Consider the following 22,718-nt stretch of genomic DNA (forward strand, 5'->3'; position numbering starts at 1 on the left):
CACGCCGCGACCTCCCCCTTCCACATCCTCTTCATCGACACCCACCACCATGAGGGTATGCTTCCCCATCCGCTCTTCCGCGCACCCCGACTCACCTTGCGCGACCCGCCAGATCGTAACCCAAGAGGAACTCGACGCCCATCAGAGCGCAGTCATGGCCGGCGCCGCGAAGGGATGGCAGGGGGGCTCGCGGCCGCGCTCCCCGCGTCGTACCTGCTCTACCGCCGGTTCCCGTACTACCGCGCGCTGCAGCCCTCGCTCAAGGCGCTCGGCGTCATCCTCGTCGCCGTGCCCGCGTGCGTGATCACCGCAGAGCGCGCGAGCCAGGCGTTCGAGCGCGCGCAGTGGTGAGCAGCGGTCCGGGATCGAGGGGTACGAGACCGCGGTCGTGCGACGCTCACCGTGCGCGCAGGCACGACCGGGGCAAGACGGAGCTGGACACAATCAAGGCGCGCGAGGCGGCGCGGTGGGGGAACATGAGCGCGGCGCAGAAGGCGGGCGACTTCGTGAAGCGGCACGAGTACGGCGTCATCGTCGGCAGCTGGGCCGCGGCGATGGCCGGCACGCTCACGTACATCATGCGCGACAAGTGCGTCCTCCTCTTGTCCTATGCTGTGGCGCGCCCACTCACTTGCGTCCGCTGTGCTCCTAGGATCCAAACCGTGCCGCAGAAGGTGGGTTCAGGGCGGTGCAAGCGACCGGACGCACAGGCTGACAGAGGCGAGGGTCGCATAGGTGGTGCAAGCGAGGATGTGGGCGCAGGGGCTGACGATCGGGATCATCATCGCTGCCGGGGTCTTGACGCATTCGCAGCGCGCGAAGCGGTTCGAGGAGGAGATCCGAGACGGGCACCTCGTCCGCCATCTGGTATGTGGTTTCATCGTATCTGCGCGTGGCGCAGATCTGACCGCACGCGCAGCCCGAGGACCACTCCTGGAAAGACATCCTGGAAGAGGAGGAGAGGGAGAGGGCGGCGTCTGGTCCGGGCGATGGAAGCAGGCCCTCTTGAAGATATGTGGATATGCCTGTCAACGTCGCGAGGAAAGAGGCTTACGAGGACGCGAACCGCCGTCGCTCGTCAGAGAAGTGTGACGGTTCTTGGAGACGTCGACTCGAGAATTGTGCTGCGCGCGGCATGTGCTGCGACGATATCCCGGGTTGGTCAGCTGTGTTACGGGATGGCGACGTCCGTTGTAGTGCGCGCGGACGGTCGCATCGCTGACTGTGTCCGTTTGGCCGTGCCGTACATACGCGCCTACTCCTGGCGACGGGAAAGTATCCACGGTTCTGCGACAAGAGCACCCCATTCCCGGATTCGAATCCCAGGCATATGAAACACTCATACACTCTCTCCTCAGCTGAGCCGCTTCTCGATGGGGTCCGTGCATCCATCCCGAGTTGTCCTCGACGGTGATCCACATAGCTCCCCGTGTTAGTCACGCACAGATATCCAGTCAGGGACTCGAGTCATGCCGGCTGAGCGCTGGTCATCGAGCACAGTCTGTGGAGGATGCGCTGCAGACATGCGTTCATCAAGACCTGACCGCGGACGCAAGTTGGCGGGCGGCGGAAGCTCGAGCGAGCGGTCTGGGTCTGAGATGCAGAGGCGACCGTTCGTCTCGGTCACTGGGACCGGTCAGAAGTACTACGTATACGGGATCCGGGCGGCGAGTCGATGTTTAATTTGAGCGTAGATGGTTATAAAGCAAATACTGGAGTTGCTACCAATTGCTGCCTTCCGCCCCTGCCCGCGCGCGGCCCCCACGTTCGTGCACCTTCCCCTCATTCTCTTCCCTCCGCTTTGTCTCTACCGGGGACGTCTCTGACGAGAGAGAGGACAACGGCCCACGGTCGCGGAGGAAGATTCCGGGAAATGGGGCATTACATCATCAGGTGCGTTTGGTCATTTTGGCGCCTCCCGATCCAGGCCTCCGATCGTCCGAGTCGCACCATCCTCGCAGCGAGCGCCGCCCGTCTTGTATCCCTTCCGTCGCCCTCACCGGCCCCGACCCACTCCCCTTCGCCCCGAGCACCTCTCTCCCCCCTCCCGCGCCCATCCACTGCTCGTCGTCGACGCGAACCGGCGTTTCCCCCTCTCTCTGTTCCCCTCCGTCATCCCTCCCTCCGCTCTCATCCACTCACCCACCCATGTCACTCACTAGGTCTCTCTCTCTCGCCGGCTCCTTCATCGGCGCCCTGTGCAATCTTGCATTCGCACTCCGCCTCCTCACCTTCTCCCGCTCCCTCATCCTCGAGGGCGAGAGCGAATGGGAGGGCTCTGGCGATGTCTGGGCCGTCGACTCCGTCCGCGTCGTATGGGCCCTCCTCTTCGCCTACTTTGCGGCCGCATCTACCGCATGCTTCATTGGATTCGTGGGCATCGCCAAGGTTCGTTTTCCCGTCCTTGATATCCCCGCCCCACGTCCAGTTTCCGCACGACACACTCCTATCTCAAACCCATGCTGACTTCACGTCCTTGTGTTTTCTTTTGCTTTCCCCCTCCTGCCGCCGACTGCGCATCCTCATTTTTGCCCTCTCGTCCCACCTCGGCTCATCAACTGCGACTCTCGCACCGCCCGAACTTCGGCCTCCCACACAGCACATTCAATTGTTCGTGCGCATCTATCGCGACTACTCAATAGCGGACTTCGTGTTCGTCACCCTCACCACGCTCAGCGTCAGCTACACAACATTCAGCACCCCTTATGTCCGCTCCGCCGTTTGCGAGGAGCTGTCGCGCCACCCTGAGCTCATGCGCGACATGGGCGACATGGGCCTCTCGCTCGAGAACTGCGAACATTGGTTCGAGCGTGCCGTCGTCGCCCTCCTGGGCATCATGTTCATCCTCATCGTTATCCGGGTGAGTCGCTGTTCCTCCCCCGCTGTGCAAGGGAGCGTCCGTGCACCTTCGCATGCCCCGTCGCGAGGTCGCCGTCCCTCGAACGCCCTGCGTGTGCGAAGGACGCCGACTCCTGCGGCATGTCCATTTGGCTGTGACGATGGGCCCGGGTCGCTCCACTTGGATCAGAATCGGATGCTGACGGTTTGATTTGTTCCCCATCTGTGCTTCCCGCGCCCTCGGACGACCATCACACGCACACGAACATACCACAGCTGCACATCGTCATCGCGCTCTCCCAGTACTACTCGCACGTCTCGCGCGAGCTCCTCGCGCGCGCCCGTGCGCTCGGTCTCCGCGCCATCAAGACGGAGGTGCCAATGCAACGGATCTACCTCGTCCCCACACCGAGCACGCCCTCCTTCGACGGCCGCTCGCACCACGAGTCAAGCTCGAGTCAAGGACCGGGACAGCAGCCGGACGTGACTGTGTACGCGACGGTACCAATCGGAGGGATGTCCGAAGCCGAGGCGCGCCGCATTGCGACGGAGGCGTGGGTGGGGCCACGGCCACACCACGGGCACAGGCATTCGCACTCGCATTCGACGCACTCGCACACTCACCGGCATCACCCCTCGCGGCGGATGTCGACGGAGAAGTCGGCGGCCCAGCAATGAGGTCTAGCGTGGCGCCCAGGAGAGCAGCTGGGGGAGCTCGTGTGTACATCTTACTACCCTCCATTTTCACCACCGCCGCCGCCGCCATTTCTACTTTGAGTCTGACCTCGCTTGCACCTGCACTCTCCCGGACGACCCATACATCCCTACCTGTCCTGTCTATCCCGCCCGTGTATTCCAGCGTACGTGTCCGAGTATGTATAGGTTATAATGTTGCCGCCGTCGCCTCGCCGAACGCCCCGACCGCCTTGATCGAATAGCACCCACACCCATGCTTTCTTGGGTTCGCTCGGACACGGACCTTGGCCACGGACCCTTTTGCTCGTCGGCGAGCCTCTCGCCCGATCCTGCATGTACCACAGGCCGGTTGACCCCCCTCCCTCGCATCTTCACTCGCTCGTCGCACGGCTCCCGCTCCTCTTCTCCCTCGCTTTCGTCCTCCCCAGTCCTCTTGCCAGCCCGCCGAGCGCACTCGGACGGTCGTACATAGGCGCATCTGTAGCTTCCCCCGCTTGTCCACGTTCGCTCGTATGTGTATACATAGCCCTTCACGGTCGTCGTCTGCACATGAGCGCGAGCGTCGTGACTCGTCGGGTCGGGTCGGAAGAACGTTCGGCCAGGACATGGGCGCCTGAGCAATTGCATCCGCGGCGGTTCGATCCCCTTTACGGCCGATTGATGACGTTGGGCGCTTGGTTGCCTGAGCGCCGGGCCGAGAAGGGGGTGACGTCAGTGCGCGTGCGAGGCGGCCGCGGCTGACTGGCACTAGATCTCGCAGCGATCGCCGCGGTGGGCGCGCGGGCTCGCAAAATGCAGGGCCGAGATCGCGCCATCGGGGCCGGGGTCACTCGAGCTCTCTGCCGCTCCGTCCCACCCCGTGCAGTGTGCACCCGCACGCGCTGTTGGAAATCGAGGCCGCCGGCGACGCTCGCGGCCTTGCAAGCGATGTCGTCGACTTGAGTGGCACCAGGACCCCCGACATCTCACCCAAATGCCTGAGCCGAATCCGGACATTGATGGCGATTTCGCGGGCTTGATGCCTGTAGGCGCTTAGGCCTTGTCGGACATTTTCCAGGGTATCGACCGGCCGATGCCTGAGCCATCATCCGACCATTAGGGCGGGGGCTCCTCAAATGCCTGATCCTCAACGGACGGTCGGTCGGCTTTGGGTGGTCCCCAGAGGTCAGTTGGAATGGGCGACTGACTGCGCGACCAATGGCAGCCACCTTATGCGAGCCACCGGCGTGCGCGTAAGAACGCTGCATCGACTGAACTGTTCATAATGATATTCTACTGCCCGCAAGTAAATACAGAAAGCGAGCTGAACTCAGACTCCGCCAGAGGCAGCATACTTCTTCAAGACCTAATACAGTTTAATCTCCCCACAGTGTACTTCCGGGAATCGACGGGCCGTCCGTTTGACCGCGCGCCAGGTGCAGATGCCACAGATTTCGTTTGGTCCACCCTGGCTCAGATCCGGGGCGAGAACGAGAACGCGAGGGCACGGACGACGGCTCGAAAGTTGGCTGAGGACCCAGAAAGCGCGGGTAGATCGAGAGGACGATTAGGAATCGCCACGAGCGCAGGGGTAGGTTGGCGGGCAAGGGTCTCTCGACGCGTACAGGTGCCATGGGCCATGCTCTCCCAACCCTCTCACCCGCATGTTGGACTATCGAGTAACCGTCAAGACCTGTGCATTCGATGGGATGACGTGCGTGCCCTAAGGGCCGTCAACGAAGACCTCCCAGAACCCGCGTCCCCCCAACGCCCTCACCTACCTCCTTGCCCTCCCCGCTCGAGACCTTCCGCAGCCCCCACAGCATCCCGCGGTCCGTCAGGTCGTCGGTCCGACAGATTTCGAGCACACCCTCCGGGTCCTGGGCCCGCGCACCATCATCACTCGCCGCCGCGCACGCCGCACGTGCTCGCGACACACACCCGCGCAGAGTGGTTCAGTGCGGCGTTGTAGTCGTCCGCGGCGATCGGCGTGTGCAGGTGTGCATGCAGCGCGGTCATGAGCGCGGCGAGGGCGAGGGCGAGGGCGAGGGCGAGGGGTCAACGTAGAGGAACCATGGGAGGTCCTGTAAAAAGGCGAGAGGAGAAGTGTGGGGGGAGGACGAGGGCGCTTAGGCTACAGTAGCCACTGCGAGTCTATGCCCCTATGTGTTCTCGTCAACGATCTCCTGTATTCACAAGTTGCTACGACTCTTAAATATCTCTCCTACGTGCTCTGAGAAGCCCCGAGGTCTCCTGGACAAAAAAATCGCCTTCCGGAGGCCTGTTCGAGCGGAATCCGGACATTTTGAGGCCCTCCGGAGGCCTGTTCCGAAAATCCGACCAAATCAGCCTCCGGACGGCCGAGGCCTGCGGCCGTCCGACCAAAACGGGGTCGCCGGGAGGCCTGATCCTCGAGGACATTTTTGGCGCTTTTTCGAAAATTGGGATCAGGCATCTGAGGGAGATGTCGGGGGTCCTGTGGCACCCCGCCCAACCACCGCACCAACATCACGCCGCACGGGCACGACTCTGCGGGCGCCGTAGCCCTGGCTGGCCGGTACACGCACATCCACCACCGGGGGGATGGGGGGGCGCACTCGCCCTGCATACGGGCCCCAGCGCTCGTCGTCTCCGCACCACGCCCAGTACTTTCGCTCCCACTCCCACCCGTACGGGTTCTCAGATCTATCATCTCGACCCTGGGTTCCTCGCGGACGGCACGCGACCACCGTCGTCGCCGGGGCTCCGGCCCGCGTCGGGGTCCTCGGGGCAGCGAAGCTGGTCACGCGGGCGAAGGGTGTCGTTCAGGCTCGACGACGACGACGAAGGCGGGGGAAGCCGCAGGCGAAGAGTAAAGGCAAAGCCCGGGCCGCGGTCGTCCCCGTGTCGAGCAGGAAGAAGAGAGGACGTCCCGTGGTCGGCGCATGGGAACGAGCGTCGCCGCACGCCCGCCCACGCCTGCGCGGGAGAAGGTGCAGACTCGATGCTGGTGTCCCATTCCGAGAAAAAAAATCTAAACAAGCGGGCTTTGAACAGCAATAGAAGACAGACGATGGCAGCGTTTAGACGTTCTAAGCATGACTGTCCGCCATTAGCGTGCGGTAGCTCGAGGATGTGAGATGTCCGTGTGCGCGCATCAGTAAAAAACGACTTGTCTCCGGAGTGCTCTGGAGGCTCCAGAGCAGTCGGAGCACCGTGAGACAAGTACCCTTTTATGGAGCCGCGAGAGCTTGGCCGGCGTCTCGCAGGCGCTCGAGAGACACAGCCGCTTGCTCTGGAGCACACCAGTGTAGTCTCCCGTAACTCCAGTGTAACTCCGAGTATCGTCTCGAGAGTGCTCTGGAGGTCTCCCGAGCGTACCCGTGCTGAGCCATCCTAGAGCAATTACCCAGTATCCACGCACGCGTAGCACACGGATATCGACGTCAAGATGTATATTGAAGCTATTTACAACTCGTACATACGACGCAATCTACGACGTGGTGCGTGGACGATCAACACTTACCTTGAGACTGCATGACCGCCGCATCAGGTGGGGCGACTGCTCGAGACCGCCCTGTTCTCGTCTGGCTCGAAAACAGGGTGCGGGGGTCTGACTAAATACCTCCCGCGAGCCTCTGTTGCGCCCGTCCCCCCGCTCCGCATCGCCCCGCCCCCGCCCGTGCCGTCATGCTCGACCAGTCGCGCGCGGTGTCCCTCGGGCTCCTTGTTGGCGGCGTCTTTGTCCTCCAGGTCTTTGAATTCCGGCGCGACATCTGCACGACCAATATAAGCACTCAATCACATAGCAGCGATGGACATTGAACCCCACAGCGCGCGAAGTGGAGACGTCAACGTTGCCCGCACAGCGCCCTCACGCACCACCACATTGCGGGCGTGGATAGTATCGCGCAGCAGTCGCAATCGTCGGGGGGCGAGCAGAAATCTAGAGAATGTGAACTTACCGTGATCTGCATATCCAACTTGTTGCGCAACGGTGTGCCATCATGACGCAGACCAGAGACGTCAATGTTCAACCATGGCGTCTTCAACTGACACACAAGTAAAAGGTGAGTAGATGTGCGTGATTCAACAGCACACATTACATACCGAGATAGCGTTGACATGACCGGATAGCCGTGGGCACCGACGTGTCTTTCGGTTCATAGCAGGGAGTGATTGTTCTTCAGTGTCCTGTTCATGACAAAACGTTGCACTTACATAGGAACCTTGGGAGATATCCTGCGGGGAGGTAGCGACAGTTAGGAAGGAAGAATCGAGGACGAAGAAGAGCCGCACTGCTGGCGGCGCTGAACGTCAGTGCCGCTCGGAGGTCTGTGCGTGGGAACAACCTTCCACGACCGGTTCCGGCGGACTTGTGTTCATCGCTCACGTTCCCAGCTTTGTTCACCCGTTATTCAGAGTCACGGCTTCAAGCAAGAGGCCTTCCCCCGCGCGACCACTTCGGGTGCTGCCAAACGTGCACGAGAAGCCCATTCTCAGCCCGCGCCCGTGTCGCAGGAGCAGCGGCGTGCGCGCTTGGGTGGCGGTGAGTGCACGCCCTCCTGCCTGACGCCTTGCCGCTCCGGTCTTCCTCTTCATCCTCTTCTCCGCGCTCCATGTCCATTACCAGTGCTCTATGCGGGCCTATGATACACATCTATATGATCACCGTCTCACCGACCGGATATCTCGGCCTGGATCCATCCTGTACCCTCCCTCAAGTTGTGCATGCCTTGTTGCTCTTGTTAACGTGATAGCTGTACCAGTCGCTGATTGTATTTTTGTTAAAATTATTCATTTCAACTACCAGAGAATCCCTGTTGTATCACTCTGGCAGCTGAGTGCGGGAAAGCATACAATTGCGCGTTATCGCTTGTACAGGAGGACGATATCGAGGACTATCATGCCACCACTGCGGCACAAGAGGGCTCGAGTGAACCTGGCTGTGGCTCTCAAGGCGTCGTTAGTAGCAGTGGCTACTCCGGAGACCTCCAGAGCACACTCGCGCTACTCGAGAGACCTCGGCATCAGTAGTCATCGCGCGAGCGTGCTCAAACGCCCTCCCGGTCATCACTGGCGGCAAGCGAGTGATGCGGAGTCCGGGCCGGGGCTCTCGCGCAAAACGCTTTTTCCTGATGCGTGCAGGACCCTTCGCCTTCGCCGACGCGCATCCGTGGACAATTTCAAGTTCATGTCCCAGAGCCGATGGGATTGAAGAGAAACGAAGGAGATGCAGCACATTCGGTGAATTGGCAGGTACTCACGAGCAACGAACCACACGTCGAATATGTCTACCACACAATTCATATGCCTCCTGCAGCCAAACCACACAACGGACGGCGAACAGAACCTGACGCGCCCTTCGTGCGCTCGGCCGACATCTGCACGCACCGGGACAGCCTCGGCACTTGTCCTCAATGCCATATATCCAATCTTGATACCATTTGAGGACCCACGGCTCTGTATGGTTTACGCGAGAATCATAGTTGAAGTGCTAAAACCAGCGATTAGCTAGTACACATCGTCGGATATAGAGATCACTCACGACGACGAACGTGTAGATGTCGCGACCGAAGCAGTACATGTCCCACGCGTATGGGTCCAGCGGCGGCTCGTCGTCTTCGATGAATCTGGTGTCAGGTATCTGGACGCGGCCCTGTTTTCCAGGTCCAAGCGGAAGAACCATAGATCGCTCGAAGTCGATGATGTACGGTTGGTGGGGCACAGCGCCTTGGACGGGTTCGTCGCCTCTTGCCCAAACAACATTTTCCAACATGTAATCCTGCACGGACGCGTACGTTGAGTCATCCGGTTTGCAAGAATCGATAGCTGCAATTATACGTACGCAGTGTGCGATGTTCCGAGAATGAAGATACTCGAGTATCTTCATTTCAAAGCACTTATGGTCAGCGTAGACTCCGCGCACGTCTGTTGTGAAGCCGTAACGTACCTCTAGCACTTGATCAATGGCCTTGAGGCCTTTGGTCCACGACCAATAAGACGGCTGAAGCTCGAATAGCTGTCTCATCCGGGGTATGAGAATAAACGGGGGCTCGTGGTCTTCGATAATCTCGCATGGAAGGACATATTTGGAGGATGCGGGATCTTGCTGCAGTCGACGGTAGATGGCCACCTCGTTGTAGTGGAAGTTTCGCACGCGCTTCAATGGTCTGCAGCACGGGCTCTTCGCAATCCAGCACGGGGGCGAGTAGATATCTGATATATAAATTTTCTTCTGCAACACTCGGTGAGCAAGGACTCTGAAGAGGCAATGCGCTGCACAGCACTCGCCGGTCGGTGATTGTTGGCAACGAATTTGATGCCTCTGGAGGTGATTGCTGGGTGTGTATATAGCCATTGCGGCAGGATGTCGTCCCAGCTGTCCCAGCTGTCACTGTCGCTCATCCTCGACGCTGGGAGATTGGAGACGATGTGGTCAGAGGCGACTGGCGAGGCCTGGCAAGAGGTGCGCAAGAATGGGAGGCGGTGACGTGTCACAGGATCAATCATACGCGTTATGATTCAAACACTAGCCTTGGTCTACGTTACCTCACAGTACACTGCAGCACGCATAGTAGTTTGAGCTTCTGGGACCCAGTTCTCTTCCTTCGTAAAGATGTGCCCTGCGTCTGAAAATAGGTAAACAGGGATCTCAATGGGTACTTCGAGGCCTGTTTTAACGTTTGCCACGTAGGCTAAACTTTTTCAAGTACTCCCGTGCTGTCCTTGTCTGACGACCCCGTTCAGGGTCTGATAGCGCGATATGTAATGGGCTTATCTGCACATCTAGTGCCCCGGCGCTGTTTGCACGGCACCGTCCCTGGAACTAGAAGTCAACTTATACGGTGCGTACACATCATAAGCAAAGAACATACGAAGATCCGCGATAAATGCGGAGAAGTAGATCTCTTTCGAAGAGGTGACCTCATCCGTTGAACTTCTCGATGACGTCATTAGCCAGCTCTCGGCCTTCGAGTTTGTAACATTTGTAGCATCGGTAGGCCACCCCCTTTGATCCTCCTTGTTGCTAACGTGTTACCAACAGCTAGCACTATAGTTACCCACGTAACAATGAAGTGCATTTGTTAGGAAACCCTAACTTGGCCAACCTCAGGTTCTGGCTCCCCAGACGACGAATTTTGCAACGGTGGTCCACATCTGCCCATTTGCAAAGCGCGCGGTATGTTATCCGCTCTAGAAGCGCATGCACGCGCGTGCATGGGAGCAGAACTTGTGGCCAGCATCTGGGCGCGAGAGGAGAGCACCGCGCGCGCGCAGTCTAGAGTCTGGCCGGCGAGCCTCGACGCTGCCACATCAGAGCCGCCGGGCCTCGAGTCCTCGCGGCCCAGCTACACCTCTCCCCGCTGCCCCTTCTTCCTCTCGCCTGCCCGCACAAGGCCCACCCGTGTGCGCCGTCCTTCCTCCCCCCGACCGCCCGAGACTTCTCGCATCCCGAGAAGACCTGCGTCGCCCCTTGCGCACCGTCTCGTCTCGACTCGCATTTTTTTCGCACTGCGCTCCCAGGCCTTTTCTCCCTCCCTCTCTGGATTCCTTTCGCCAGAAGCCCGCCCTTCCCGATGACGCACCGGGCCCATGAACGCTCTCCCTCGCCCGGGCTCGACGCCCAGCGCGAGGGCGCCGACGGCGAGCCCGCGCTGCTCAAAAGGCTCAAGTCGAGCCACATCTCCGGCGCGCCCGCGGACCCGACCCCGCACTTTGCGCCTGACCTCTTTGTGCCGTCGAACATCCATCGTCTCCACACCGAGTACGACGGCAGCGCGCCGTTTAAACACGCTGTCGTCGAGAAGCTCTTCCAGGATGACCTCCTGCAGAAGGTCAAGGACGAAGCTCTTGCCGAGCTGAGCTTCTCCGAGAAGGAGACGGACATCTACAAGGTGCGTCGCGTTCACCTGTGCGCGAGGAGGAGCAGAGGGGGCTCAACGCGTCCGTCTCGCTCCCAGGTGTATCAGACGGGCGACCTCGCCTCGCTCTCGTACCTCACCGAGCAGCAGATTGCGCTCCTCCCCAACCTCCTCACCCTCCGCGACACCCTCTACTCCCCCGTCTTCCGTTCCTTCCTCCGCGCCGTCACCGGCTGCGGCCCCCTCTCGGGAACCAAGCAGGACATGTCCGTCGTCTCCTACCGCAAAGGCTGCCATCTCCTCAACCACGACGACGTGATCGGCACCCGTCGCGTCTCCTACATCCTCTACATGCCCCTCCCGCACTACCAGGGCTGGCAGGCCGAATGGGGCGGGGCCCTGGAGCTCTACCCTGTCCGCCCAGGGCCGGACGGCGTGCCCGAGCCCGAACCGGTGCCGTCGAAGAGCATCCCGCCGGTGTGGAACCAGTTCGTGTTCTTCGAGGTCCAGCCCGGCCACAGCTTCCACTCGGTCGAGGAGGTTGTCGTCGGCGAGTCCGAGGACGGTCGGCAGCGGCTCAGCATCTCTGGCTGGTTCCACGCCGCCCAGCCAGGCGAGGAGGGGTACGTCTCCGAGGCCACGCCGGAGCTCAAGAGCTCGCGCGAGCAGCTGGTGAGCCCTCCTCGCGATCCTGTCAGATCACCGCGCGGCCCCTGCTCACCCCCGCTGTGAGCAGGCGTCGACGCACACCGAGTTCACGGCGTACCCGGACACGGACGCGGGCCCGCCGCTGCCCGACGACCCGCTCTCGGACGCGCACACGGCCTTCCTCTCCGAGTTCCTGAACCCGGTGTACCTCCAGCCGCGCACGCTCAAGGCCCTCGCCTCGCGCTTCGTCGACGAGTCCTCGCTCGAGCTCCACTCCTTCCTCTGCGCGCCGCTCGCCGACCGCCTCCGCGCGGGGCTCGCCGACCGCGACGACGCGGACGGGCTCGGGCCCGCCCGCGCGACGCGCATCCCCGCGCACGACGCGGGCACCGCAGGCGCGTGGGAGGCGCGCGGGCCGCCGCACAAGTGGCGGTACTGCGCGCTGAAGCGGCCGCGGAGCGACGGCGGCGGCGCGCGGCGCGCGGTGAGCCCGCGGTGGGCGCACGCGGCGATCGACGACGCGGTGCGGAGCCTGCAGGACGAGCTGCTGCCGAGCGCCGCGTTCCGCGCGTGGCTCGCGACGGTCTCGCGGCTGCTGCCGGTCCGGTACGTCGCGGAGGCCCGGCGGTTCAGGCCCGGGCTGGACTACACGCTCGCGACGAGCGAGGCGAGCGAGACGCGGCTGGACGTCGTGCTGGGGCTCACGCCGCAGACGGAGGCGCCGACCGTGCCGGCGGTCGCGGTCGCGGACGCGGAGACGGCGCCGGTCGGGTGGCAGACTGGGGAGTGGGGAGGGTGGGAGGTGAGTCTTTGTTGCTTTTTTTTGTTTGGGCGGAGGAGGCGGGGCTGACGGATGGGCTCAGTGCTACATGGCGCCCCACGACGAAGAGGACGATCCGGCGGTATACCGCTCGGGCTCGTCCAAGAAAACTAACGGCGCGAACGGCAACGGTACTACGAACGGGAACGGGCACGCCGACGAAGAGATGCCCGACGCCGACGCCGACGCGGATGCGGATGCGGATGAGGACCATGACGAGGACGAGGACGGGACGCTGTTGACCGTCCAGCCGGGCTTCAACCGGCTGCTGCTCGTGCTGCGCGACGAAGGCGTGATGCGCTTCGTCAAGTATGTCTCTGCCGCGGCCGAGGGGTCGCGCTGGGATGTGTGCGGCGAGTTCGAGATCGGGATGGTGCAGGAAGACGGGGATGAGGAGTCGTGACATATCTTTTCGTGTTTTCTTTCGGCGATTCGACGCTGTTCGGTGCCCGCGAACGTCTTCACTACTTGTATCTTTATCTGGCACGCCCTTTGTGTTTGTACCGTCCAAGCGATTTTGCAGTAGTTTGTAATGGCAAACCTCCTGTGCGCTCTCACTATAAGACGGCTGGCAACGAAACTCGACGCATACATGCCATGACCACCTCAAATAATCTGGATACAGGCCGGCAGCAGAAACGGTGCTAATCGAACACGATCTTCTTCCCCTGGCTCGGGACAATCGCCACGTCCTCGCGCCTCGCGAGAGCGAGCGCAGCTCCCGGTTTCGTGCGCCGCGGCGGAGGCCTGCCCCTCCCGTCGCGCCTGCCTCCATCTCTGCTCTCTCCTCCTGACGCCCCGCCGTCCCTCCGCGGCCGCTTTGCGGGAGAAGGCCCGTCTTTGCTCTCGCCCTTCTCTGCGCCCTCTTCGGCGTCGTGGCGCGGCCGCTTCGCCCCGCCCTTGCCGTCGGCCGCGCCCTTGTCCTTGTCCCGCGGGGGCCCGAAGCCGCCTCGCCGGACGGCGTCGGGCGAGGCGTACTCGACGACGAGCGCGCGGCCGTTCAGGCGGTGGTTCCGCGGGTTCGTGAGCGCGGCGGTCGCGTGCTCGACGGACGTGAAGTCGACGAACGCCCACCTGCGCGCGTCCGGACGGTCAGAACGCAGAAGGGCGGGGAGAGGGAGCACGGGAGCTCGAGAGGGACGACGCGACGCACCCTTTGCACTTCCCGCTGTCCTCGAACGTGCCCATGCGGACCTTGCGCAGCCACTTGGCCTTGGCTTTGGCCTTGTCGTCGTCTGTCTCCGTCTCCTTGCCCTCGCCGTCTGCGTGCGCCTCCTTGACGCGGTGCGCGGAGAAGAGGTCGCGGATCGCGTCCTCGGTCGTGTCGAAGCCGAGGTTGCCGAGGAAGAGCGTCGGGCCCGGAGGCTGCTTTTGCGCCCCGAGGATCTTCTGCGCGGTCTTGGAGTGCCCGCTCAGGCTCGCCTTGCCATCTGCGCCTTCTGTGGGTGCGGGGCGGCCCTTGAAGTCGTCACCTGCGACGGCGATATGCACACGCGGAACACGCATGAGCACGGCAACGTCAGCGCAGGGTCGGGGGAGAAGAACGCACCGTCCTTGATGAGCAGCCGCCGGCCGTCGAGGTGGTTCTCGGACATGGCAATCGCGACCGTCTTCGCGTCCGCGGTCGCGAAGTCGACGTACGCAAACCTGGTGGGGGGCACGAAACGGCGTTCCAGATGCGTTGCGCGAGCGTGACGGAACGAGGGACTGACCCGCGGTTCTCCTTCCTCGCGCCGCCGCCGGGACCGCCGCTCGCCATCTTGGTGGGCATGTGCACGCGCGTGACCTCGCCCGCGCCGTCGAAGAACGCCTGGAGCTGCGCGGGCGTCGTCTTGAACGCGAGGTTCCCGACCCAGATCGAGTGCTGCCGCCGGGGCACCTTCGAGGGCGCGAGGTCGGCGGTGTTCTTGACCTTCGCCTTGCCTTTTGCTCCCTTCCCGTCGTCCGCTGCCTCTGGGGCCGTGGCGGCGCGCTGTTCTTTCTTCTTTTGCCTGCGCTTCTCGGCGTGCGAGAGAACGGGCTCGTCGTCCTCCGCTTCGTCTTGTTCAGAGCCTTCTCGGTCAGAGTTCACCGAGTCTGCTTCGGCGTCCGAGTCGTCAGAGCTGGAGGAGCTGGAGCTGGAGGCATCCTTGTCTAGTGTAGGCTTGGAGCGTTGCTTTTTTCTGGGATGTGTGGGAGCGACTGAGTGCTCAGAATCAGAGGAGGGCGAGGAGGATGCTGAGGAGGACATGATCGAGCTGAGCTGAGGAACGCTTCGAGTGGCTGAAAATCCTTCGTCCGTCCGCGTCGGGCCCGGCAAGCCGGAGCGCTTCGAATCTGTCGGGCGCCAACCCAGCGGTCTCGACTCGCACAACTTCGACTCGCACCTCTTCCACCGCCGGACGCGGGAGCTTTCTCCCCGCTGTGACTGTCGCCGCGCAGCTGTGTTTCCACGGCTATTGTGCAGCTCACTGGCACACAGCATCCGTACGTCTGACTCCGGCGACTATGGGGCTCAGGCTCAGTCGACACATTGTATATCCCTGTTGACTTTGACCATCATATGGTACGCATTGGACCTGAATCGGTTTTTTTCTTGGGCAGAAGGAAGTAGCGAGATGACCCTTGGGGACGTATAAAAGAAGTCCGTAGCTGCTCATGGAACGGACAGAAACCCCCAACCAAGCATTGAACAGCATCCAACAACCACAAGATGGCCACTTTTGTCGTCCTCGGAGGCACCGGCAACCTCGGTAAGCCCTTCCCTATAAAATTTAAACCAGCCGTGGTTAACCACGCCCATCCGCTCCGGACAGGCTACTTCGTCGTCAAGACTCTCATCGAGGAATACAAGGACGCCTACCCTGTGGTCCGCTTCACGACCCGCGACCCGACCTCCGCCAAGGCGAAGGAGCTCATTGCACTCGGTGCACACGCATTCGCGTTCAGCGACCCCCTCGACACCTTCTTCGCCGGCGCCGCCGTCGTCGCGAACATCGTCCCCTCCGCGACGAGACGACGCTCCTCCCGGAGCTCGTCCCCGCCCTGATTCGCAACGGCGTCCAGGTCTTCTTCCCGTCCGAGTTCGGCCCGTGAGTGCACCTCTCCCCCTCCCGCCCGCCCCCCCCCGCACTGCTCACCCACCGCAGCGACCTCCGCAAGATCGACTTCCCGGGGTACGAGCACCCCGAGTGGGCGACCAAGCGCGCGAACCGCGCGACCCTGCCCGCGCTCACCAAAGGGTCCGACCTCGTCGTCGTCCCCGTCACCACCGGGATCTTCATGCCTTGGGCGGTGCACATGTCCGTCGACTGGACCACCCGCACCACGATCGGCTTCACCCCGGGGAAGCGCATGTCGATGACGGACTTCGCGGACATCGCGCGCGCGCTCGTGCGGCTCGCCGGGCTGGCCCGCGACCCCACGACGCGTGCGAGCGTGCCTGGGGCCGAGGACGGCGGGCGAATCGCGAGCAAGTTCGTCGGGAGCACAGAGATTGTCGACGTGGTCAGGAGGGTCAAGGGGGCGGAGATCACGGCCAAGCCGTTCGACGCGACGCAGGCGAGGGAGACGCTAAAGGCGATCTACCCGCCGAAGGAGCTGTCGGCGTTCTTGCTGTATGCGGGGTGAGTCGGTTCATCTGTGGCGGCGGTCGGAGGGAGAAACTGACACCGGTGGCGGCCCTTACAGGATCCTCGTCGAGGAAGGGCTTTCGGACCACTCGGCCGACCGCCACAACGAGCTGGTCAACCCTGGAGAGAAGTTCTGGAAGTGGAAGACTTTCGAGGAGCTGCTGCGCTCTACGCAAGTGTGCTGGACACATGTGATACCAATGCCCGCATGTGGAAGCATTCAAATATTATGCTGCGATCAGAATAAGAAGTTGTGATACACAGTATGGGCAGTTGGAACGGCGTGTATGTCAGTCTCAGGCCTGTCAGCCCATTTTATGGTCCTTCCCACCCGAGCTCAGTGAAGAACACCGGATCGACACCGGCCTTGATCTTGACCAAGCCCTGTTCAATGGGATCCGCACCTCCCTTGTCCGTCCCTGAAAACTTGACTGTAAGCAGTACGTCCGCAAATTCGTTCGCCCGCTGACGCTCACAGTACTACCGCTTGTGTACGAGCAGCTACTGCCCCTGCCCCTCCGGACCCACTCTGGGGAGCCTGAGATCCGCCTTCCGGAGCTTTTCGTGCAGCGGCCGCTCCGCGTCCCACGCCGCCTGCTGGTTCGCAACCGCGACGCGCTTCAGCAGGTGGAGCGGCAGCGCGCTGCTCAGGAACTCCCCGAGCCCGATCGTCTCGACCCAATTTCTCGTCCGCCACACTGTGTCGAGCACCTTGTCGTGCGAGACGAAGCATGTTGACGACCGGCGCTGCATCATCGCCACCGACCGCACCTGCGCCGGCGCTGGCGTGCTCGAGCGCAGAGTCCTAAACAGAGTCCAGACGTCGATCGAATTCAACTGCGGGCCGCACTGCCACTGACTCACCGACGCGTCCGTCTGCTACGCCCGGCCGCCAGTGCGCGCCCAGCCCGCGGGGTCCACCGTCGGCCTGCGGCACGCTACGTGCCAGGGAAATGTGGGCCGGGCGTGACGCGAGCACGATGTGCGCGGGGCGGACAATGGCGGGCGCGACTTTACACTGCTCCTCGGGGCCTGCTATCTGCGCCGTCCGTTCAATGTCCATTGTCTATTCTCGCCAAGCCCATGACCGGGGCTGTTGCTGTACATTCTTCCAGAGCGTCTATGTCTCCTGTCTACGGTGCCTACTTTGCCTGTGGAGTCGCGATTCCGAGGTGATCGCTGTTCTATAGCTCCCGCGTCTTAAACAAGGCGTCCCGGCTCGCGTTGGCAATTACCGATTACCACTTGCGCAAAGCTTGTTTTAATACAGATAATACTCCACTATAATCGTCATGTTGTCCATATTGCTGCAGCACAGAGAACTAGTGCAGACACCAACTCCAGACGCCTTGTAATCGGCGCTATGGAACTTGCAACAAGGGCCCGCAATCTGACCAAAACCCGCTTACGAGACCTCGGCTTACATGATCCGGATTCGGCTTGTCCTATGCAACACACTGCACAGCTTTCGATTTCGTCCTCTCCCGCTTCCCGTGCGACTTGTCGGAACCAGAGGCCAGTTCAGGCCCCATTCGAGCTTCCGCAGCATCGCGCAGGCCATGCGGTGGGCCTACGTACGTATTTCACCTCCATGCTGACCCACCCCATCCCTGTATGACAGGGCACTTACACATCTGATCTCGATAGGCTTTCGCCTTGAGTAGAGGAACGTGGCGAGGTGTTCCCTCGAGGACGTATAAAAGAAGTCCGTAGCTGCCCATGGAACGGACAGAAACCCCCCCAACCAAACTCCGACCACTGAACAGCATCCAACAACTGCAAGATGGCCACTTTTGTCGTTCTCGGAGGCACTGGCAACCTCGGTAAGCCCATCTCTGTCAAATTCAAACCAACCGTGATTTACCACGCCCATCCACTCCGGACAGGCTACTTCGTCGTCAAGACTCTCCTGGAAGAATACAAGGACGCCTACCCCGTCGTCCGTTTCACGACCCGCGACCCGGCCTCCGCCAAGGCGAAGGAGCTCGTCGCGCTCGGCGCGCACGCCTTCGCGTTCAGCGACACCCTCGACACCCTTTTCGCCGGCGCCGCCGTCGTCGCGAACATCCTCCCCACCTCGCTCGAGACGACGCTCCTCCCGGAGCTCGTCCCCGCCCTGATCCGCAATGGCGTTCAGGTCTTCTTCACGTCCGAGTTCGGAAAGTGAGCGCATTCCTCCCCTTCGCCCGCCCCCGCATTGCTCACCCCTCGCCCGCAGCGACCTCCGCAAGATTGACTTCCCGGGGTACGAGCACCCGGACTGGGCGGGCAAGCTCGCGAACCGCGCGACCGCGATCGCGCTCGCCAAGGGCTCCGACCTCGCCGTCATCCCCGTCGCCTCCGGGGTCTTCATGCCCTGGGCCGCGCACATGTCCATCGACTGGGCCACCAACAGCACCGTCGGCTTCGGCGCGGGGAAGCGCATGGCGATGACGGACTTCCCGGACATCGCGCGCACGCTCGCGCGGCTCGGGGTGCTCGCGCGGGACCCGGCGACGCGCGCGAGCGTGCCGAGCGCGGAGGAGGGCGTGCGGATCGCGAGCCAGTTCATCACGAGCGCGGAGGTCGTCGAGGCGGTCAAGAAGGCGAAGGGGGTGGACATCACGGTCAAGCCGTTCGACGCGACGCAGGCGAGGGAGACGCTGAAGGCGATCTACCCGCCGAAGGAGGTGTCGGCGTTCGTGCTGTATGCGGGGTGAGTCGGTCGGTCAGTTTGCGGCGGTCGGAGGGTGAAGCTGACGCTTGCGGCGGTCCTTGCAGGGTCCTCGTCGAGGAAGGGCTTGCGGACTACTCTGCGGACTGCCACAACGAGCTGGTCAACCCTGGAGAGAAGCTCTGGAAGTGGAAGACTTTCGAGGAGCTGCTGCGCTCCGCGTGAGTGGGCTGGACGAAGATGCTACTGATGCTCGCATGTACAAGTATCCGCATATGAGGAAGTATTTACATATTACGACGTGATCAGAATAGGGAGCTAGCGGCTTCTGATACGTATGAGAAATTGCAGCGACGTAGAAAACCTGTCAGCCTGCTTTATGGTCCTGCCCGGCTGCAACGGGGGCGACTACTGCAACGGGGGCGACTGCTGCAAAGCTTCCGATATCATGATCACACAGCTCTCAAATTTCGCCATCGAGCCCGAGAGGCGTATATCTTTTGAGACATTCCGACAACAGGTGCACTACGGTTCTTCTGCCCTCGGTAGGGAGATTTATGAAACGCTTACTCACTGAGTCTTCTCGAGCATATAAGCATGCCGCTCGTCCCCTCCCATCCTGAGCGATAGCACCGAGTACGTTACACAGAAGGGGCTATAGGCACACAGCGCTCCGTTTCCTGGATACTTTCGTGTGGGATGACTCACCATCGGGGTCACGTCCTCGGGGTCAGTGTATAAACAAGTGGTTATCTGGACATTCTTCGCGTGACTTGTTGATACGAGCCGCTCTGGATTGTGGTCCGTATGACGTTCTGAGCAGCTGTAGTGTGCCGAGCGCCGTGGCACGATGAAGCAAAAGGCGCGAAATACTTTTGAGACTTGACTCGGCGGGCAGCGGCAACAATCGCGACTGTTTGCGGTGGAAGAGATGCATCTATATTATGGAATAGATATCGAGCGTTCCCGTGACAATAACGCGGTCACTGGAATAGTAGTGCCTAAGATACAAGTGATAGTGAGCGTGGGCAGAGCGATAGGTATGCGGCATTGTACAAGGTCGTCGTGAATGTCGTGCGGCGGTGATAGGCAATGTGCGGAAATATCTATACGGAGGGGGCAGGCTGAACGTGGCTCTTCACCGAGGCTATCCGGGACTCCATCTCATGGCGCTCGCGCTCCTGTTCTGCGAGGATGTTCGCCCACGAGTGGTCGACTTGGCGGTGCTGGGCGTGCTCCGCGCGCTGGGACTGGGTCATGATGCCAGCGGCGATAATGACGCCAATGGTGAGGCCCTGCGCCCACATACGGGCCTGGACAATCTTCTGAGGAGTCGATTGGTAGCTGGACGAGCGTCCGTCAGCCTCTGATGACACTACCGCAAACGAGGTCGCGCGAGCGGTGAAAGGAAGACGTACCGGTTGCGCATCACGATGGTGCCCGCGATGGCCATGCTCGCTGCCCAGCTACCGACGATGACTTTGTACTGGTTGCGGCTCGCCCAGTCCTTGACCTTCTGGGCCACGGTCATCTGCTCCCAGCGGTTCTCGGAGAGCATCTCCTCGCGGTGCATGACGGCGTTGGCGGCGCCGGTCCAAAGAGACTTGTCGTACTGGACGCCGCGCTGCTCGGCCTGGATGGCGTAGCAGGGCCCGACGACCATGATGATGCCGAGGGCCTTGAGGTGGAGCGGGAGGGCACGGTAGGCGGCCCACCTGCGGTGGGCGTAGATGGAGGCGGGGACGGAGATGGCGAGCCCGGCGACGATGCCCTCGATGGCACCGCGCATGGTGGCAGCCTCATGGGCAGCGAGCTCTTCTTCGGTCACGTTCTGCGAAAGAGAGACGGCGGAAGGTGAGGATCTGGAGTCCGAGGAGGTCCGAGGAGGAAACTGGCACGCACCACCTTCATGGCTGGTCTGGGGCGGGATTGATTATGGATGTAGAGTGGTTGAGTCGATTTGTGGGCGGGATGAGAGACCGGGTGGTGGCACACGGAGACGAGCCGAGGTGGGTGCAGAGAGAGGCGGGGACCATAAGAGTTTTATAAGAGTGGAATTGACGGTCTGCCCCGGCGAATCGGAATGGACGGGAGAAACCGGAGCTCGGCCAAGGGGCGGATTGCTACGAGACGCCGGGCGAATGGACAACTGGCCCGGGGACTGAGGCGGCCACGGCGATGCTGACAGCGCTGACAACTTGTGCTCGGGATCCGGTCATGCATCCGCCTTTCGTGCGGCCGGTGCGCTCCGCCCAGCCTGTGCCAGCCATCGAATCCGTCTGGTCCGTGGCAGCCTCGGAGCACGCAGATGGTCGAGACCGGGCCGCGGCGTGCCGGGCGTCCTTCGATGGGTGCATGAATTCGGAGACCCATCGTCGTGCTAGACGACGCCTAGTTCTCTCTGCTTACCATGCTCTCTAGTCTCGTGCACCCCTCCTCTCTCGACCTCTCGGGCCCTCCAAGGCCTCCCCGCAAGCAGAGCACCCGCCATACCAGCGTCAGCAACCCGGACCTCACTGCGTCCGCTCTCACCAGGACCGCCGTCTCGCTCGAATATGCGTCCCTCCGTCATACCGGCCACTGCCCATTAGGCATGTATGTCACGCCCTCTCCTGAGAATTTGATGGTCTGGGATGCCGTCTTCTTTGTGCACCAAGGTATGTAACACTCGTTTGAGGCAAGTGTATCTATCCACAAGGCCATCTTCCACAGGTTACTATACCGACTCCATTCTTAAGTTCCGCCTCAAGTTCCCTCGAGACTACCCGGAACGCCCGCCTGTGGTCCAATTCTTGACCGATGTCTTCCATCCTCTTATTTCACAGCAGGACGGAACGTTCAATCTTGCACCCCGTTTCCGTCTGTGGAGGTCCGTCCATGCCCTCTGCCTCTCAACCGACTCTCACAGAAATCCAGGCCGAACGAGCATCACGTCTTCGATGTCCTGCACTGGGTGAAGGCTGCCTTCAAAAAGCACGCGCTTGATGACATCAAGGAGGGAGACTGCTTCAACAAGGAGGCCTACAGGTGCGCCATTAAATCTCTGCCGAGAATCCTACCACTATAACACCGCCCCCCTCAGGCTATACCACGACACGACCTCGTCGTTCGCCGCTCTTGCAACCCAATCTTCCATGCTCTCTCAGTCAGCCTCGGCGCTTTTCGACAAGGACCATCCATCAATGGCCGGCAAGGGCTCGCATAGCATGCATTTCAAGGAGCTCAAGTCTGATCAGTTGGACGCGCTTCGTGCCAGGCTGGGTCTGCAAGACTGGGAGGAGGCGAATGAGTAATTTAGTGTCACTGTGCGTACTTGCGGTTCATCATTCGTGGCAATTGAGCTAAGCTGATCAAGGCCCTACTCGGAGCAGTTCGCCGCAGTCTTGAAAGGGCAGGATGTGAGTGCTTTCTACAGGACTGTGGTTGTGATGTGAATTTTCTAATTGTCGTTAGCTAGGGGCTGCTGCAACGCCTCATTGGCAGCGTGCGACACGAATGCATATATAGGGGGATCTTTTGTGCGATGACGTGCTATAACACAACTACCACTACGCCCGTCCGATGCGAATGTATATCTTGTAGGTACATTTATAATTTGGGATATAGGACACGTACAGACTTATCAATCT

The 22,718-nt window shown here is 61.4% G+C and overlaps 11 protein-coding genes across 11 annotated transcripts; 6 read left to right on the plus strand and 5 right to left on the minus strand.

The window, feature by feature from the left end:
• Positions 1-174: 174 nt before the first annotated feature.
• BXZ73DRAFT_80645 (uncharacterized protein) lies at positions 175-1,009 on the plus strand (the record flags this gene model as incomplete). Its single annotated transcript, XM_048023325.1, has 5 exons — positions 175-347; positions 413-589; positions 653-674; positions 736-867; positions 920-1,009. The coding sequence occupies 5 exons, from the start codon at positions 175-177 to the stop codon at positions 1,007-1,009; spliced, it is 594 nt and encodes a 197-aa protein (XP_047873780.1).
• An 864-nt stretch (positions 1,010-1,873) lies between these two features.
• BXZ73DRAFT_92247 (uncharacterized protein) lies at positions 1,874-3,516 on the plus strand (the record flags this gene model as incomplete). Its single annotated transcript, XM_048026291.1, has 4 exons — positions 1,874-1,893; positions 2,163-2,388; positions 2,600-2,860; positions 3,115-3,516. 4 exons carry the CDS (start codon positions 1,874-1,876, stop codon positions 3,514-3,516), a joined length of 909 nt encoding a protein of 302 aa, XP_047873781.1.
• A 1,669-nt stretch (positions 3,517-5,185) lies between these two features.
• Positions 5,186-5,532, minus strand: BXZ73DRAFT_105305 (uncharacterized protein; the record flags this gene model as incomplete). The annotated part of the gene is made up of 3 exons (XM_048016205.1): positions 5,186-5,236; positions 5,295-5,393; positions 5,455-5,532. The coding sequence occupies 3 exons, from the start codon at positions 5,530-5,532 to the stop codon at positions 5,186-5,188; spliced, it is 228 nt and encodes a 75-aa protein (XP_047873782.1).
• A 1,509-nt stretch (positions 5,533-7,041) lies between these two features.
• Positions 7,042-9,523, minus strand: BXZ73DRAFT_105306 (uncharacterized protein; the record flags this gene model as incomplete). The annotated part of the gene is made up of 5 exons (XM_048016206.1): positions 7,042-7,268; positions 8,887-8,989; positions 9,041-9,277; positions 9,341-9,379; positions 9,446-9,523. The coding sequence occupies 5 exons, from the start codon at positions 9,521-9,523 to the stop codon at positions 7,042-7,044; spliced, it is 684 nt and encodes a 227-aa protein (XP_047873783.1).
• A 1,549-nt stretch (positions 9,524-11,072) lies between these two features.
• BXZ73DRAFT_53075 (nuclear protein) lies at positions 11,073-13,228 on the plus strand (the record flags this gene model as incomplete). Its single annotated transcript, XM_048020930.1, has 4 exons — positions 11,073-11,390; positions 11,457-12,029; positions 12,094-12,807; positions 12,869-13,228. 4 exons carry the CDS (start codon positions 11,073-11,075, stop codon positions 13,226-13,228), a joined length of 1,965 nt encoding a protein of 654 aa, XP_047873784.1.
• Positions 13,229-13,469: 241 nt separating this feature from the next.
• On the minus strand, positions 13,470-15,055 carry BXZ73DRAFT_53090 (uncharacterized protein; the record flags this gene model as incomplete). The annotated part of the gene is made up of 5 exons (XM_048020937.1): positions 13,470-13,899; positions 13,979-14,297; positions 14,375-14,472; positions 14,538-14,854; positions 14,897-15,055. 5 exons carry the CDS (start codon positions 15,053-15,055, stop codon positions 13,470-13,472), a joined length of 1,323 nt encoding a protein of 440 aa, XP_047873785.1.
• A 462-nt stretch (positions 15,056-15,517) lies between these two features.
• Positions 15,518-16,693, plus strand: BXZ73DRAFT_105309 (uncharacterized protein; the record flags this gene model as incomplete). Its single annotated transcript, XM_048016207.1, has 6 exons — positions 15,518-15,557; positions 15,621-15,802; positions 15,871-15,896; positions 15,954-16,430; positions 16,495-16,612; positions 16,679-16,693. 6 exons carry the CDS (start codon positions 15,518-15,520, stop codon positions 16,691-16,693), a joined length of 858 nt encoding a protein of 285 aa, XP_047873786.1.
• Positions 16,694-16,937: 244 nt separating this feature from the next.
• Positions 16,938-17,499, minus strand: BXZ73DRAFT_80651 (uncharacterized protein; the record flags this gene model as incomplete). Its single annotated transcript, XM_048023326.1, has 2 exons — positions 16,938-17,241; positions 17,297-17,499. 2 exons carry the CDS (start codon positions 17,497-17,499, stop codon positions 16,938-16,940), a joined length of 507 nt encoding a protein of 168 aa, XP_047873787.1.
• A 720-nt stretch (positions 17,500-18,219) lies between these two features.
• On the plus strand, positions 18,220-19,314 carry BXZ73DRAFT_53087 (uncharacterized protein; the record flags this gene model as incomplete). Its single annotated transcript, XM_048020935.1, has 4 exons — positions 18,220-18,273; positions 18,340-18,599; positions 18,655-19,131; positions 19,197-19,314. 4 exons carry the CDS (start codon positions 18,220-18,222, stop codon positions 19,312-19,314), a joined length of 909 nt encoding a protein of 302 aa, XP_047873788.1.
• Positions 19,315-20,195: 881 nt separating this feature from the next.
• On the minus strand, positions 20,196-21,000 carry BXZ73DRAFT_105312 (uncharacterized protein; the record flags this gene model as incomplete). The annotated part of the gene is made up of 3 exons (XM_048016208.1): positions 20,196-20,433; positions 20,508-20,920; positions 20,992-21,000. 3 exons carry the CDS (start codon positions 20,998-21,000, stop codon positions 20,196-20,198), a joined length of 660 nt encoding a protein of 219 aa, XP_047873789.1.
• Positions 21,001-21,499: 499 nt separating this feature from the next.
• BXZ73DRAFT_53136 (UBC-like protein) lies at positions 21,500-22,382 on the plus strand (the record flags this gene model as incomplete). Its single annotated transcript, XM_048020944.1, has 4 exons — positions 21,500-21,746; positions 21,802-21,958; positions 22,006-22,116; positions 22,172-22,382. 4 exons carry the CDS (start codon positions 21,500-21,502, stop codon positions 22,380-22,382), a joined length of 726 nt encoding a protein of 241 aa, XP_047873790.1.
• Between the last annotated feature and the right edge of the window lie 336 nt (positions 22,383-22,718).

Source organism: Epithele typhae (assembly GCF_022376455.1).
Source record: "Epithele typhae strain CBS 203.58 chromosome Unknown BXZ73scaffold_64, whole genome shotgun sequence".
Lineage (NCBI taxonomy): Eukaryota > Fungi > Basidiomycota > Agaricomycetes > Polyporales > Epitheliaceae > Epithele > Epithele typhae.